The following is an 11,617-nucleotide window of genomic DNA, read 5'->3' as shown; positions in this document are numbered from 1 at the left end:
GAAATCCAAAGCTTATATAAAAGATGAAGAGCTATAACCCAAAAGGTCCAAAAAGTATAGCCAAATCCGTGAAAGGAATCAGAGCTTAAATATAAAGATAAATATTTTTAAAAATCATCCTTCAATATATATATCTTATCATCCTACTCAAATGTATCTTTATCTTGGTTTAAAATACTGAAGAAGTGGAAGTTAGCAGTAAAATCATATAAGAAATCAAAATAATATTTTAATGCATCTAAATTAATGTTCTTTATCTACATTTCATATTCAACTCTTTTCGGTGCTAATGGAAATATTTTAAAATTCAAACTGTCATGACTGTTATGAAATTACTTTGTTTTAGATTTGTATACATTTGAAAAAATAGAAATTCTAAATAAGAAATACTTATACATTTGAAAATGTAGAAATGTTAAATAATAAATGCTAATTAAGTGATGAAAATAATCTTATAGAAAATGAAAAAAATGAAAAAAATTAGACAATAAGTCCTTTTACATGTTTTACTTAGTTTTAGCTCAAACTTGGTCAATTAAGCAAATATAATATGCTTTCTTTACTAGAAAGCATCAATGGACCAAAATGTGCAGCCTACATGTAGATCAATATAATAGAAATCTACCCTGTACGTATTGCAAAACATGTAGAATGATAAAGGTGGGTACTCAAAATGTGTATTAACTTAAAAGATGGTACAAATAAATGATCTAGAACATCTTACTAATACATGTATGACAAAATGTATAAAATACAGTTTATGTATAAAAGTATGATTGGAATCACACAAGGAATCAGAGCATCTAATTTGCATATTTTATATAAAGATATGTATAGTCCACCAAAGTATAAAGTTTGATTCAACATTTCTACATGTGAGACAGTTACATTTTCAAATTTAAAACTTGAAGCTTGTAAAGTGTATTAAATTTTTAAAAATCAACTCTCAAGAGTGGGGAAGTATCATATTGAATTTATTTGTGGGAAATCTGATTTCCCAAATAAATATGCATGATACAAGGACAGAGGACAAAGATAAGGTCAAGAGAGATACAAGGACAGAGGACAAAGATAAGGTCAAGAGAGATACAAGGACAGAGGACAAAGATAAGGTCAAGAGAGATACAAGGACAGAGGACAAAGATAAGGTCAAGAGAGACACAAGGACAGAGGACAAAGATAAGGTCAAGAGAGACACAAGGACAGAGGACAAAGATAAGGTCAAGAGAGATACAAGGACAGAGGACAAAGATAAGGTCAAGAGAGATACAAGGACAGAGGACAAAGATAAGGTCAAGAGAGATACAAGGACAGAGGACAAAGATAAGGTCAAGAGAGATACAAGGACAGAGGACAAAGATAAGGTCAAGAGAGACACAAGTAAACACAGTAACAGATGAACAGACTGGCTGATATTGTACCCCTTAAAAGATAATTATACAGGGATTAAAATACTAATATCAGCTTTATATAATTGGCTTACAAAAAATCACAAAACCTGAGACGAATTTAACTTACTATTTACTACTGTAAAAAAAAAATGGTCATGAATCTCGTGGTGGCCTCTTAGGTCAATTCAATTTCAAAACATTTTATATTGCGAATATAAATTTTAGATTTGCAATTAAAAAAAGTTTGACAATATTCTAAATATATCACAGAAATTTTCATTTTTTTCCCTGGCATAATGCCTTGAGTGTGTAGGCAAAGGTAAGCTTGCTAGCTAGCTGAACCATGGAATCATTATTAGGTTAGGTAAATTATCCTCCTTTCGGAGTAGTTTAGTCCTACAGACAGATAGATAGGTAACCTGTCAGACTATATAAAAAAGAAGATGTGGTATGATTGCCAATGAGACAACTGTCCACAAGAGACCAAAATTACACAGACATCAACAACTATAGGTCACCGTACGGTCTTCAACAATGAGCAAAGCCCATACCGCATAGTCAGCTATAAAAGGCCCCGATAAGACAATGTAAAACAATTCAAACGAGAAAACTAACTGCCTTATTTATATAAAAAAATGAACGAAAAACAAATATGTAACACATAAACAAACGACAACCACTGACCTGTCAGACTAGTCTACTTTTAAAGGAGGGTTGATTTTGCTGTTACATATATAACTAAACAATGTTTCAGAACTACTTTTTTTAAATATCTAAAAAGGTTCTTTTCAAAGCAAAGAAATGGATTGCAAGTTACACTGATTTGTTTCTAGATAACAATTAAATAAATATATTAAATAATACTGACAGCCTTATAATTATAAGCTATAACAAACAGGATTTCTATTTACAAACAAATAATACAGTTAACAAAATTATAACATTAGTATACAGTAAAAGTTCCATTTCTTGAACATTCAAGAACCCCTTAAAATTGTTCTTATGTGTCAATTCCAGTTCTACATTATTTCAAGTATAGTATTAACCTTTCAGGTACTTAATAATAGGGTTCTACTTATTGTTAATAAACAAGAAATCAAAGCTCTACTGTCAATAAATATTTTTGATTATCATATATCACAATTAAACATCTTTGAGTAAAACATTTGTTTTACTTAATATAAATTTAGTATAAATATTGCTGCCCGTCAAAACTTGAATTGAATGTCATAGCTATTTTTTTTAACCATTTATAAAATATATATGGTCTTTTAAAAGTGAATGCAAGAAACCAGAATGCACAAACAGTCAAATACATCAATATTCAGAAGGAATGTTAACCTACAATCTTAAAATAATCTTGAATTGAAAGCATAACATTGTAGTTATATAAATCTATTTTTAACAACATATTTAACAAAAAAAAAGTGTGTAATGTCATATTATGTATAAATGTATGACAATGCCATGGTAACTAACAGGAATTACAGCAATTGTTTCAAATATTCTGAACTTAAATGCCAAATATTAAACAAAATAATAATGCTTAAGTAAAAATGCTGTGTGAAAACTAAGGTTATTATGATTGCTTTATTCATGCTTTATCTAAACCATGTTCATCTCTGCTTTTTAATGGATTTTCAGGACAAGCTTCATCAGGAATACGTAAAGTTAAGCTACCTATAAAATCTGGAGCATTATTCTAATCTTCAGTTCTTAAAACATTCTAGTGATACACATGTTCTAAAAAAAAAATTTGAGTAATTCAACAGGCAAGTAAAGGAAAATCTAAGTTAAAAAGTGTTTTTCATTTATGATAAAATTATCTCACATTTCTAAAAGAATTAAACACTGAATTAAAAAAATCATAGTATTTATAATTCTTAGTGAGAAGTCTTATTAATCAAAATATATTAAGTAAAATAAAAAAAATATTTGTTAAAGCAAATTTAATCAAATATACAAATATTAAATGCTTTCAAACAACTGAAATCAAAATAAATGTTAACCATGATACATTTTACAAGTATCACATTTATTCTAGAGAAGAAAAACAATTTGGTTGTTAAATCTTCCTTTTAAAATTCTATTAAAATATATCGGACCATTTTAAGAGAAGTTCTAGGTCAAATTGAAAATGCCAAATTAAATGCAAACTCATAAATTATCTACCATAACTTGACCTTAAGTTCAACTAAAACTTCTTTTAAGCTGCAACAGGATATCTTCATTATCCGGTATTGGATTTCAATCAATAAATTCAATTAAAAATGGATTTCAATTCAACAAAAACTCACTCTTTTATGTGTAAAAACATGTTTGGCACTTGAGGTTGATATTTATAACAGTATTTACTCTGGATTTGTAGTTTCATTAAAAACTTGCGTAAAGAAGGCTAAACTAGAGGCTCTAAAGAGCCTGTGTCGCTCACCTTGGTCTATGTGCATATTAAACAAAGGACACAAATGGATTCATGACAAAATTGTATTTTGGTGATGGTGATGTGTTTGAAGTTCTTACTTTACTGAACGATTTTGCTTCTTACAATTATATCTATAATGAACTTTGCCCATTAGTAACAGAGAACTATATTTGGTAAAAATTTACATATATTTACCAAATTAATGAAAATTGTTAAAAATTGACTATAAAGGGCAATAACTCCTTAAGGGGTCAATTGACCATTTAGGTCATGTTGACTTATTTGTAGATCTTACTTTGCTGAACATTATTGCTGTTTACAGTTTATCGCTATCTATAATAGTATTCAAGATAACCAAAAACGGCAAAATTTCTTTAAAAATTACCAATTGGAGGGCAGCAACCCAACAACCAGTTGTCCAATTCATCTGAAAAATTCAGGGCAGATAGATATTGACTTGATTAACAATTCAACTTCTTGTCAGATTTGCTCTAGATGCTTTGAATTCATAGTTATAAGCCAAAAACTGCATTTTACCCCTATGTTCTATTTTTAGCCGTGGCGGCCATCTTAGTTGAATGGCCAGGTCATCGGACACATTTTTCAAACTAGATACCCCAAAGATGATTGTGGCCTAGTAGTTTCAGTGGAGATTTTGTAAAAGATTACTTAGATTTATGAAAAATGGTTAAAGATTGACTATAAAGGGCAATAACTCCTAAAGGGGTCAACTGACCATTTTGGTCATGTTGACTTATTTGTAGATCTTACTTTGCTGAACATTATTGCTGTTTACAGTTTATCTCTATCTATAATAATATTCAAGATAATAACCAAAAACAGCAAAATTTCCTCAAAATTACCAATTCAGGGGCAGCAACCCAACAACCGATTGACCGATTCATCTGAAAATTTCAGGGCAGATAGATCTTGACCTGATAAACATTTTTATCCCATGTCAGATTTCCTCAAAATGCTTTGATTTTTGAGTTATAAGCCAAAAACTGCATTTTACCCCTATGTTCTATTTTTAGCGGTGGCGGCCATCTTGGTTGGTTGACCAGGTCACGCCACACATTTTTTAAACTAGATACCCCAAAGATGATTGTGGCCAAGTTTGGATTAATTTGGCCCAGTAGTTTCAGAGGAGAAGATTTTTGTAAAAGATTAATTTAATTTATGAAAAATGGTTAAAATTGACTATAAAGGGCAATAACTCCTAAACGGGTCAACTGACCATTTTGGTCATGTTGACTTATTTGTAGATCTTACTTTGCTGAACATTATTGCTGTTTACAGTTTATCTCTATCTATAATAATATTCAAGATAATAACCAAAAACAGCAAAATTTCCTCAAAATTACCAATTCAGGGGCAGCAACCCAACAACCGATTGACTGATTCATCTGAAAATTTCAGGGCAGATAGATCTTGACCTGATAAACATTTTTATCCCGTCAGATTTCCTCAAAATGCTTTGGTTTTTGAGTTATAAGCCAAAAACTGCATTTTACCCCTTTGTTCTATTTTTAGCCGTGGCGGCCATCTTGGTTGGTTGACCAGGTCACGCCACACATTTTTTAAACTAGATACCCCAAAGATGATTGTGGCCAAGTTTGGATTAATTTGGCCCAGTAGTTTCAGAGGAGAAGATTTTTGTAAAAGATTACTTTAATTAACGAAAAATGGTTAAAAATTGACTATAAAGGGCAATAACTCCTAAACGGGTCAACTGACCATTTTGGTCATGTTGACTTATTTGTAGATCTTACTTTGCTGAACATTATTGCTGTTTACAGTTTATCTCTATCTATAATAATATTCAAGATAATAACCAAAAACAGCAAAATTTCCTCAAAATTACCAATTCAGGGGCAGCAACCCAACAACCGATTGACCGATTCATCTGAAAATTTCAGGGCAGATAGATCTTGACCTGATAAACATTTTTACCCCATGTCAGATTTGCTCTAAATGCTTTGGTTTTTGAGTTATAAGCCAAAAACTGCATTTTACCCCTATGTTCTATTTTTAGCCGTGGCGGCCATCTTGGTTGGTTGACCGGGTCACGCCACACATTTTTTAAACTAGATACCCCAATGATGATTGTGGCCAAGTTTGGTTTGATTTGGCCCAGTAGTTTCAGAGGAGAAGATTTTTGTAAAAGTTAACGACGACGGACGACGACGACGGACGACGGACGACGACGGACGACGGACGACGGACGCCAAGTGATGAGAAAAGCTCACTTGGCCCTTCGGGCCAGGTGAGCTAATAAAAAGAAAATTATGACAATTGGTCCCTTAATGAAAAACAATACGATGAATTATCAGAATAAATTTCAATTCTATTAATATAATGCAATATTATAATATAATATAATAAGTAAGAAGTCATTATACAAATTAGTTTAAATACAACAATACATGGAAGCACACAATTCATGGATTCTTTAACCCTTTGATTACCCTGAATTTTGGTAAATTGCATTTTAATTTGTGGTTTGTATCATGTAATATGATGTTATATAAGATATGGATAATGTTCTGTATTCTATTGTACAGGTTAAATCTTGTCTCAAAAGTCATAAAACTTCCTATATCCAACAACTTGCAGTAGTATTATCATAAAAGTAACAAATAACATAATAACAAGAAATAATAATATTTTAAATAATTAGAAAAATATAACAGTATTTAGTATCATTTGATAATAAAAAAAATGGAATTTTGTGGATTCAGAATAATTGGTGGGATACCAATTTTCGTAGATTTGTGAGTGGAAGTTAACAACAAATTCAGATTTTCAACAAAGTACAAGTTTTCTATACATGTTTGTTTGCAAATATCGGCAAAATCACAAATTCAAATATCCACGAATTAACAATTTTTCCTGAGCCCACGAAAATTATATATATATATATATATATATAATTAGTATCTACAAATAAATAAATCCACACTATTGTAAATTCAGAAATTATTGCTATGTTTTTATCAATGGTAAAAATTCTATATTGTCAGATTTGTAAAAATAAAAACTTGCATTTATAATTTCATCAGTGATTTTTCATCTGACACAAATATTTTTTATTTGTGCTAACAAGATGTGATATTTTTACCAGTCATCGGTATTTCGCAATGATAAAAGCACAAATCAATTTATGAATTTACAGTATTCAAACAGAGAATAATACAGAAAGCTTTGCTTGCGGAGTTAATTCCCTTAGCTGTCATCCTGTTTCAATCCTTCTTCAGAATGTCTTGTAGGAGAATCCTGAATGTCTTTTGATCCATCGGTAACACTTCTATGTTTTGACATTGGAAAAACTAAAATGTATAGAAATAAATATTCATTAGTGGTTATAGTTAATGATCTTAGTTAAATGACATCATTTTCATGAAAACACAGAAACTAGAGGCTCTAAAGAGCCTGTGTCGCTCACCTCGGTCGATGTGAATATTAAACAAAGGAAGCAGATGGATTCATGACAAAATTGTGTTTTGGTGATGGTGATGTGTTTGTACGTCTTACTTTACTGAACATTCTTGCTGCTGACAGTTATCTCTATCTATAATGAACTTGGCCCAGTAGTTTCAGTGGAAAATGTTAGTAAAAATTTACAAATTTTATAAAAATTGTTAAAAATTGACTATAAAGGACAATAACTCCTTAGGGGGTCAATTGACCATTTCAGTCATGTTGACTTATTTGTAAATCTTACTTTGCTGTACATTATTGCTGTTTACAGTTTATCTCTATCTATAATAATATTCAAGATAATAACCAAAAACAGTAAAATTTCCTTAAAATTACCAATTTAGGGGCAGCAACCAACAACAGGTTGTCCAATTCATCTGAAAATTTCAGGGCAGATAGATTTTGAACTGATAACATTTTACCCAATGTCAGATTTGCTCTGAATGCTTTGGTATTTGAGTTATAAGCCAAAAACTGCATTTTACCCCTATGTTCTATTTTAAGCCATGGTGGCCATCTTGGTTGGTTGGTCGGGTCAGGCCACACATTTTTTTAACTAGATACCCCAATGATGATTGTGGCCAAGTTTGGTTTAATTTGGCACAGTAGTTTCAGAGGAGAAGATTTTTGTAAAAGTTAACAGACGACGCCGGACGACGCCGGACGACAGACGCAAAGTGATGAGAAAAGCTCACTTGGCCCTTTGGGCCAGGTGAACTAAAAAAGACATGGAATTGAACAATGAATTTTTATCAATTTCCAACTGCAAATATATCCAAACATATTATACTACGTGTGTGTGTTCTTAATCTCAGATGCATTGAAAACCACCAACAAAATGACCTAGGTGAGTGAAATTCTTGTTGGCTACCAAGAAGAATTTGCAAATGATGGCAATATCCAATCAAATATTGGATAATAAAAAAATAAGGAATATTTCAAGAAGAATGAGTTTTGCCCTTTGTTCAAAGCTGTCACGACAACTTATAGTTGCTAACATCTTCTTCATTTTGTCACTACAGGAAAATACTCTTATTGGAAATCATACCTCATCTTCTTATTCTTACATTTTAAAATCATACCATATTATGACTTTTCAAAAATACAAAAGAAGCAATCTATTCATAAAGGAATTTTTTTTTCAAACATCTAGAGACAAGACAGAGCTTCAGGTATGGACACTTTTTATGAAAATATACTGGTTATTGTATATTAGGTTGTTGTCTCATTGAAGTTCATCCCAAAATTTTGCTTTTTAAACTAAAGAGATGTTATATGAATCTAGCTATTGACCAATTAAGGCATGATAGGTCTTGGAATTTGAAGTAACTAGGTATTCAAATAGATGCTAAACAAAGTCTACATCAAGAGTTTTACCTTTTTCTGATAAACCATATCCAAAATTCAGGTATGTTCTTACTGCAAATATTGCAACACTAATACGAATAATGAGTGCAAGTGCAGCACATGTAAACGTGGTAGCTGCCAAGGCCAAGTTCCCGTCATTTATATTCTCACCAGTCTGAAAGCAAAACAAATCATTCTAAAAATTTAAAGGCAGAATACTTTGGAATTCTAAAGGTTTCTAGAAAGACAGGGAAAGACAATGTTAAGTTTGAAGGGTTTTTTCCCCCAAAGTTAATATAAAGTACCGATACTGGAGGGAGTGGATGGGGTTTATGGAATAGTGGCCCAGAAAAATGGGGGAAAAAAAAAGAATAGAGAAAATAGCCACCAAAAAAAACGTGTTCTCAATAAATAATAATTGGTGCCAATAAAAAGGTATACAAATTCAAACAAACCTAATGTATTTGTGTAAATTGTTTACTTTGATTACTTGAGCAATGTATTATCATTTTAATTTTTGGCTGTTTGGGTGCATTTTAAAGGTATAAATCCTTCTCAAAAATATCATCTTCCTTCTAGAACCAAAATAAAGTTGTAATAGAAGGTTGAAAACAAGTTAGTAGGATTGGAGTTACTATTACATCAATCAGTATCCAATAATTCATAGAAATAACCACTTTTAACAATCAATCCCGCTAAGATGTTTAACCCCGCCACATTATTTATGTATGTGCCTGTCCCAAGTCAGGAGCCTGTAATTCAGTGGTTGTTGTTTGTTTATGTGTTACATATTTGTTTTTCATTCATTTTTTTTACATAAATAAGGCCGTTAGTTTTCTCGTTTGAATTGTTTTACGTTGTCTTATCGGGGCCTATTAAAGCTGACTATGTGGTATGGGCTTTGCTCATTGTTGAAGGCTGTACGGTGACCTATAGTTGTTAATGTCTGTGTCATTTTGGTCTTTTGTGGATAGTTGTCTCGTTTGCAATCATACCACATCTTCTTTTTATATTACCTGAATAATTTTGTATAAAATATAGCCTGGTTGAGTTAACAATGAAATCCCAAAAGCTATAGCCAGTTTTCTGTTTTCCCATCGCACCTGGAAAATGTAAAAAAAAAAGTTTAAAAAAAGAATTCAAATATAGTGTTAGCATGCATGACAAAGTTTCATTTATCAATCAATATATTAAGTATATCATGTCAGAATTAAGAAATTATAAATAGATTAAATATATGGTACTCATTTCATAACAAATCTCACAAGGCAAAAATACTTGTATAATATATTTCAAGGGATAAATAATCCAGTAACCTATTAATTTATACATTGACTTAGAGTTAAAGAGTAAATTATGTCAACTGTTGCAACAAATCAGTCTTCTGGGCCGTCAAGGCTGAACTAGGCGACCTACTGAATCACTAGTCTGTCAACACTGAAGGTTTAAGTTCAAATCCCACAAACAGCAGGTGTGTTCCACTCTAAACTTAATGGACTAGCTAGGATTGTTAGTTTTCCTAAAGCATGTCTGTGGGTCTCTCCAGACACTCTGTCTTCCTCCAAACCAATAAAAAACTGATTATCACATAATAGCCAATAGTACCAAAATGGTGTTGAACACCAATAAATCAATCAATCAATCAATCCCTGATTCAGACCAATGTGAGTCTTAAAGGAAATATGTGTGTCACCTGCCATTTCAAAATAAAATAAACAATAACACTCTGGTTAAAGCAGGTACACAACTTCATGTCCTGATGAAGAATATGTGTTAATTGTAGTTGAATTCGGTCTTAGACTAGCTGTTTTAAAGGAGCATCAGATTATAATGTAAAACATGAATGAGTCAAAATCAAATCATAAATATCCACAATGAATACATAAAGGAATAAGTGTTGAAGAAAAAACAAATGAATAAATGAACAAATGAATGAATGAATGAATGAATGCACAAATGAATGAATGAACGAATGAATGAATATATCAATGAAATAGATTATGAAATGAATGAATGAAGAAGGCAATATATAAATAAATAATAAATCTTAAAGTCAAAATAAAAGAATGATTGAATGGATGAATGAACAAGGAACAGAATGAAAAAGGAACAACCGAATAAACTTACACTGAGATATCCAAGTAAAAAACAAATAACAGTATAAACAGGTCCCACTGATAAAATGACAATGTCTTGGGTATCTGTCTTGGTTCCATTTGTAAGGATCAATACCACCATACTTAACTGTAAACAAAATAAAACGATTAAAACTTTTTTGTTTTCATTAAGGAATGAGTTTAATATTTTTTCTGTCTATGAAGAAATAACAAACAAAATTTGGTGCACACTGAATAACGCGCGTAGCGGGTTATTTAACAGTGTGCACCACATTTTTTATGTTATTTCGAATAGACAGAAAAAAATATTACAGTCATTTCTTATAATTTAATTCTAAATTCCATTTTAAACCGTAGAAAACAATGAAAAAAAGTTGATGACGTCACGGTCACATGACTTAATTATGTCTATGGGCTGATAACAAAATAACGTCAGCCAATCAGAAGACGTGTTACATCCAAAATTAAATTATTCTCAAATAAACAAATTAACTTTTGCAATTTAATGCATTAAATTGTCAATTACATCTATTATAACATATTAATAAATATTTATATGTCTACATGTCACCAATTTAACTTATCCTTTGTATGTTAATATTGATGGGACTACACACATTGTTGTGGGTATTCTTTAATCTTAGAATGTCTAGAGTGTACTGCTACCATGTTGACTAAATATAAAGAGCAACGGACATTTATTCTATTGATTTCATTACATACATTTGTCAATAAAAAAAACTTTTCTTAAATGAAATGCAACAGCAATACACAAAATACAAGACTTATTTATACCAAACTCTGTTTTAACTGGGGCCTGTCTTAAGTGAAATTATGTTTTAAATGAGATAAGCTATGGA

The 11,617-nt window shown here is 31.0% G+C and overlaps 2 protein-coding genes across 2 annotated transcripts in view; one reads left to right on the top strand and one right to left on the bottom strand.

Moving 5' to 3' along the window:
- The first annotated feature begins 1,007 nt into the window (after positions 1 to 1,007).
- LOC139500233 (uncharacterized) lies at positions 1,008 to 1,400 on the top strand. The gene has a single exon (XM_071288974.1). It carries the CDS (start codon positions 1,008 to 1,010, stop codon positions 1,398 to 1,400), a length of 393 nt encoding a protein of 130 aa, XP_071145075.1.
- Positions 1,401 to 2,139: 739 nt separating this feature from the next.
- LOC139501115 (uncharacterized) overlaps positions 2,140 to 11,617 on the bottom strand; it is a 14,555-nt gene continuing 5,077 nt past the window's right edge. Inside the window, exons 5-9 of the mRNA XM_071290097.1 lie at positions 10,768 to 10,884; positions 9,657 to 9,743; positions 8,671 to 8,815; positions 6,086 to 7,142; positions 2,140 to 3,791 (exon numbers count right to left, since the gene is read on the bottom strand). Coding sequence (XP_071146198.1) covers positions 7,039 to 7,142; positions 8,671 to 8,815; positions 9,657 to 9,743; positions 10,768 to 10,884 — 453 coding nt within the window. The 3' untranslated portion in view covers positions 2,140 to 3,791; positions 6,086 to 7,038. The remainder of the gene's footprint in view (positions 3,792 to 6,085; positions 7,143 to 8,670; positions 8,816 to 9,656; positions 9,744 to 10,767; positions 10,885 to 11,617) is intronic.

The sequence above is a fragment of the Mytilus edulis genome, chromosome 13 (assembly GCF_963676685.1).
Source record: "Mytilus edulis chromosome 13, xbMytEdul2.2, whole genome shotgun sequence".
Taxonomy (NCBI): Eukaryota; Metazoa; Mollusca; class Bivalvia; order Mytilida; family Mytilidae; genus Mytilus; species Mytilus edulis.
This window is presented reverse-complemented; position numbering and strand designations above follow the sequence as displayed.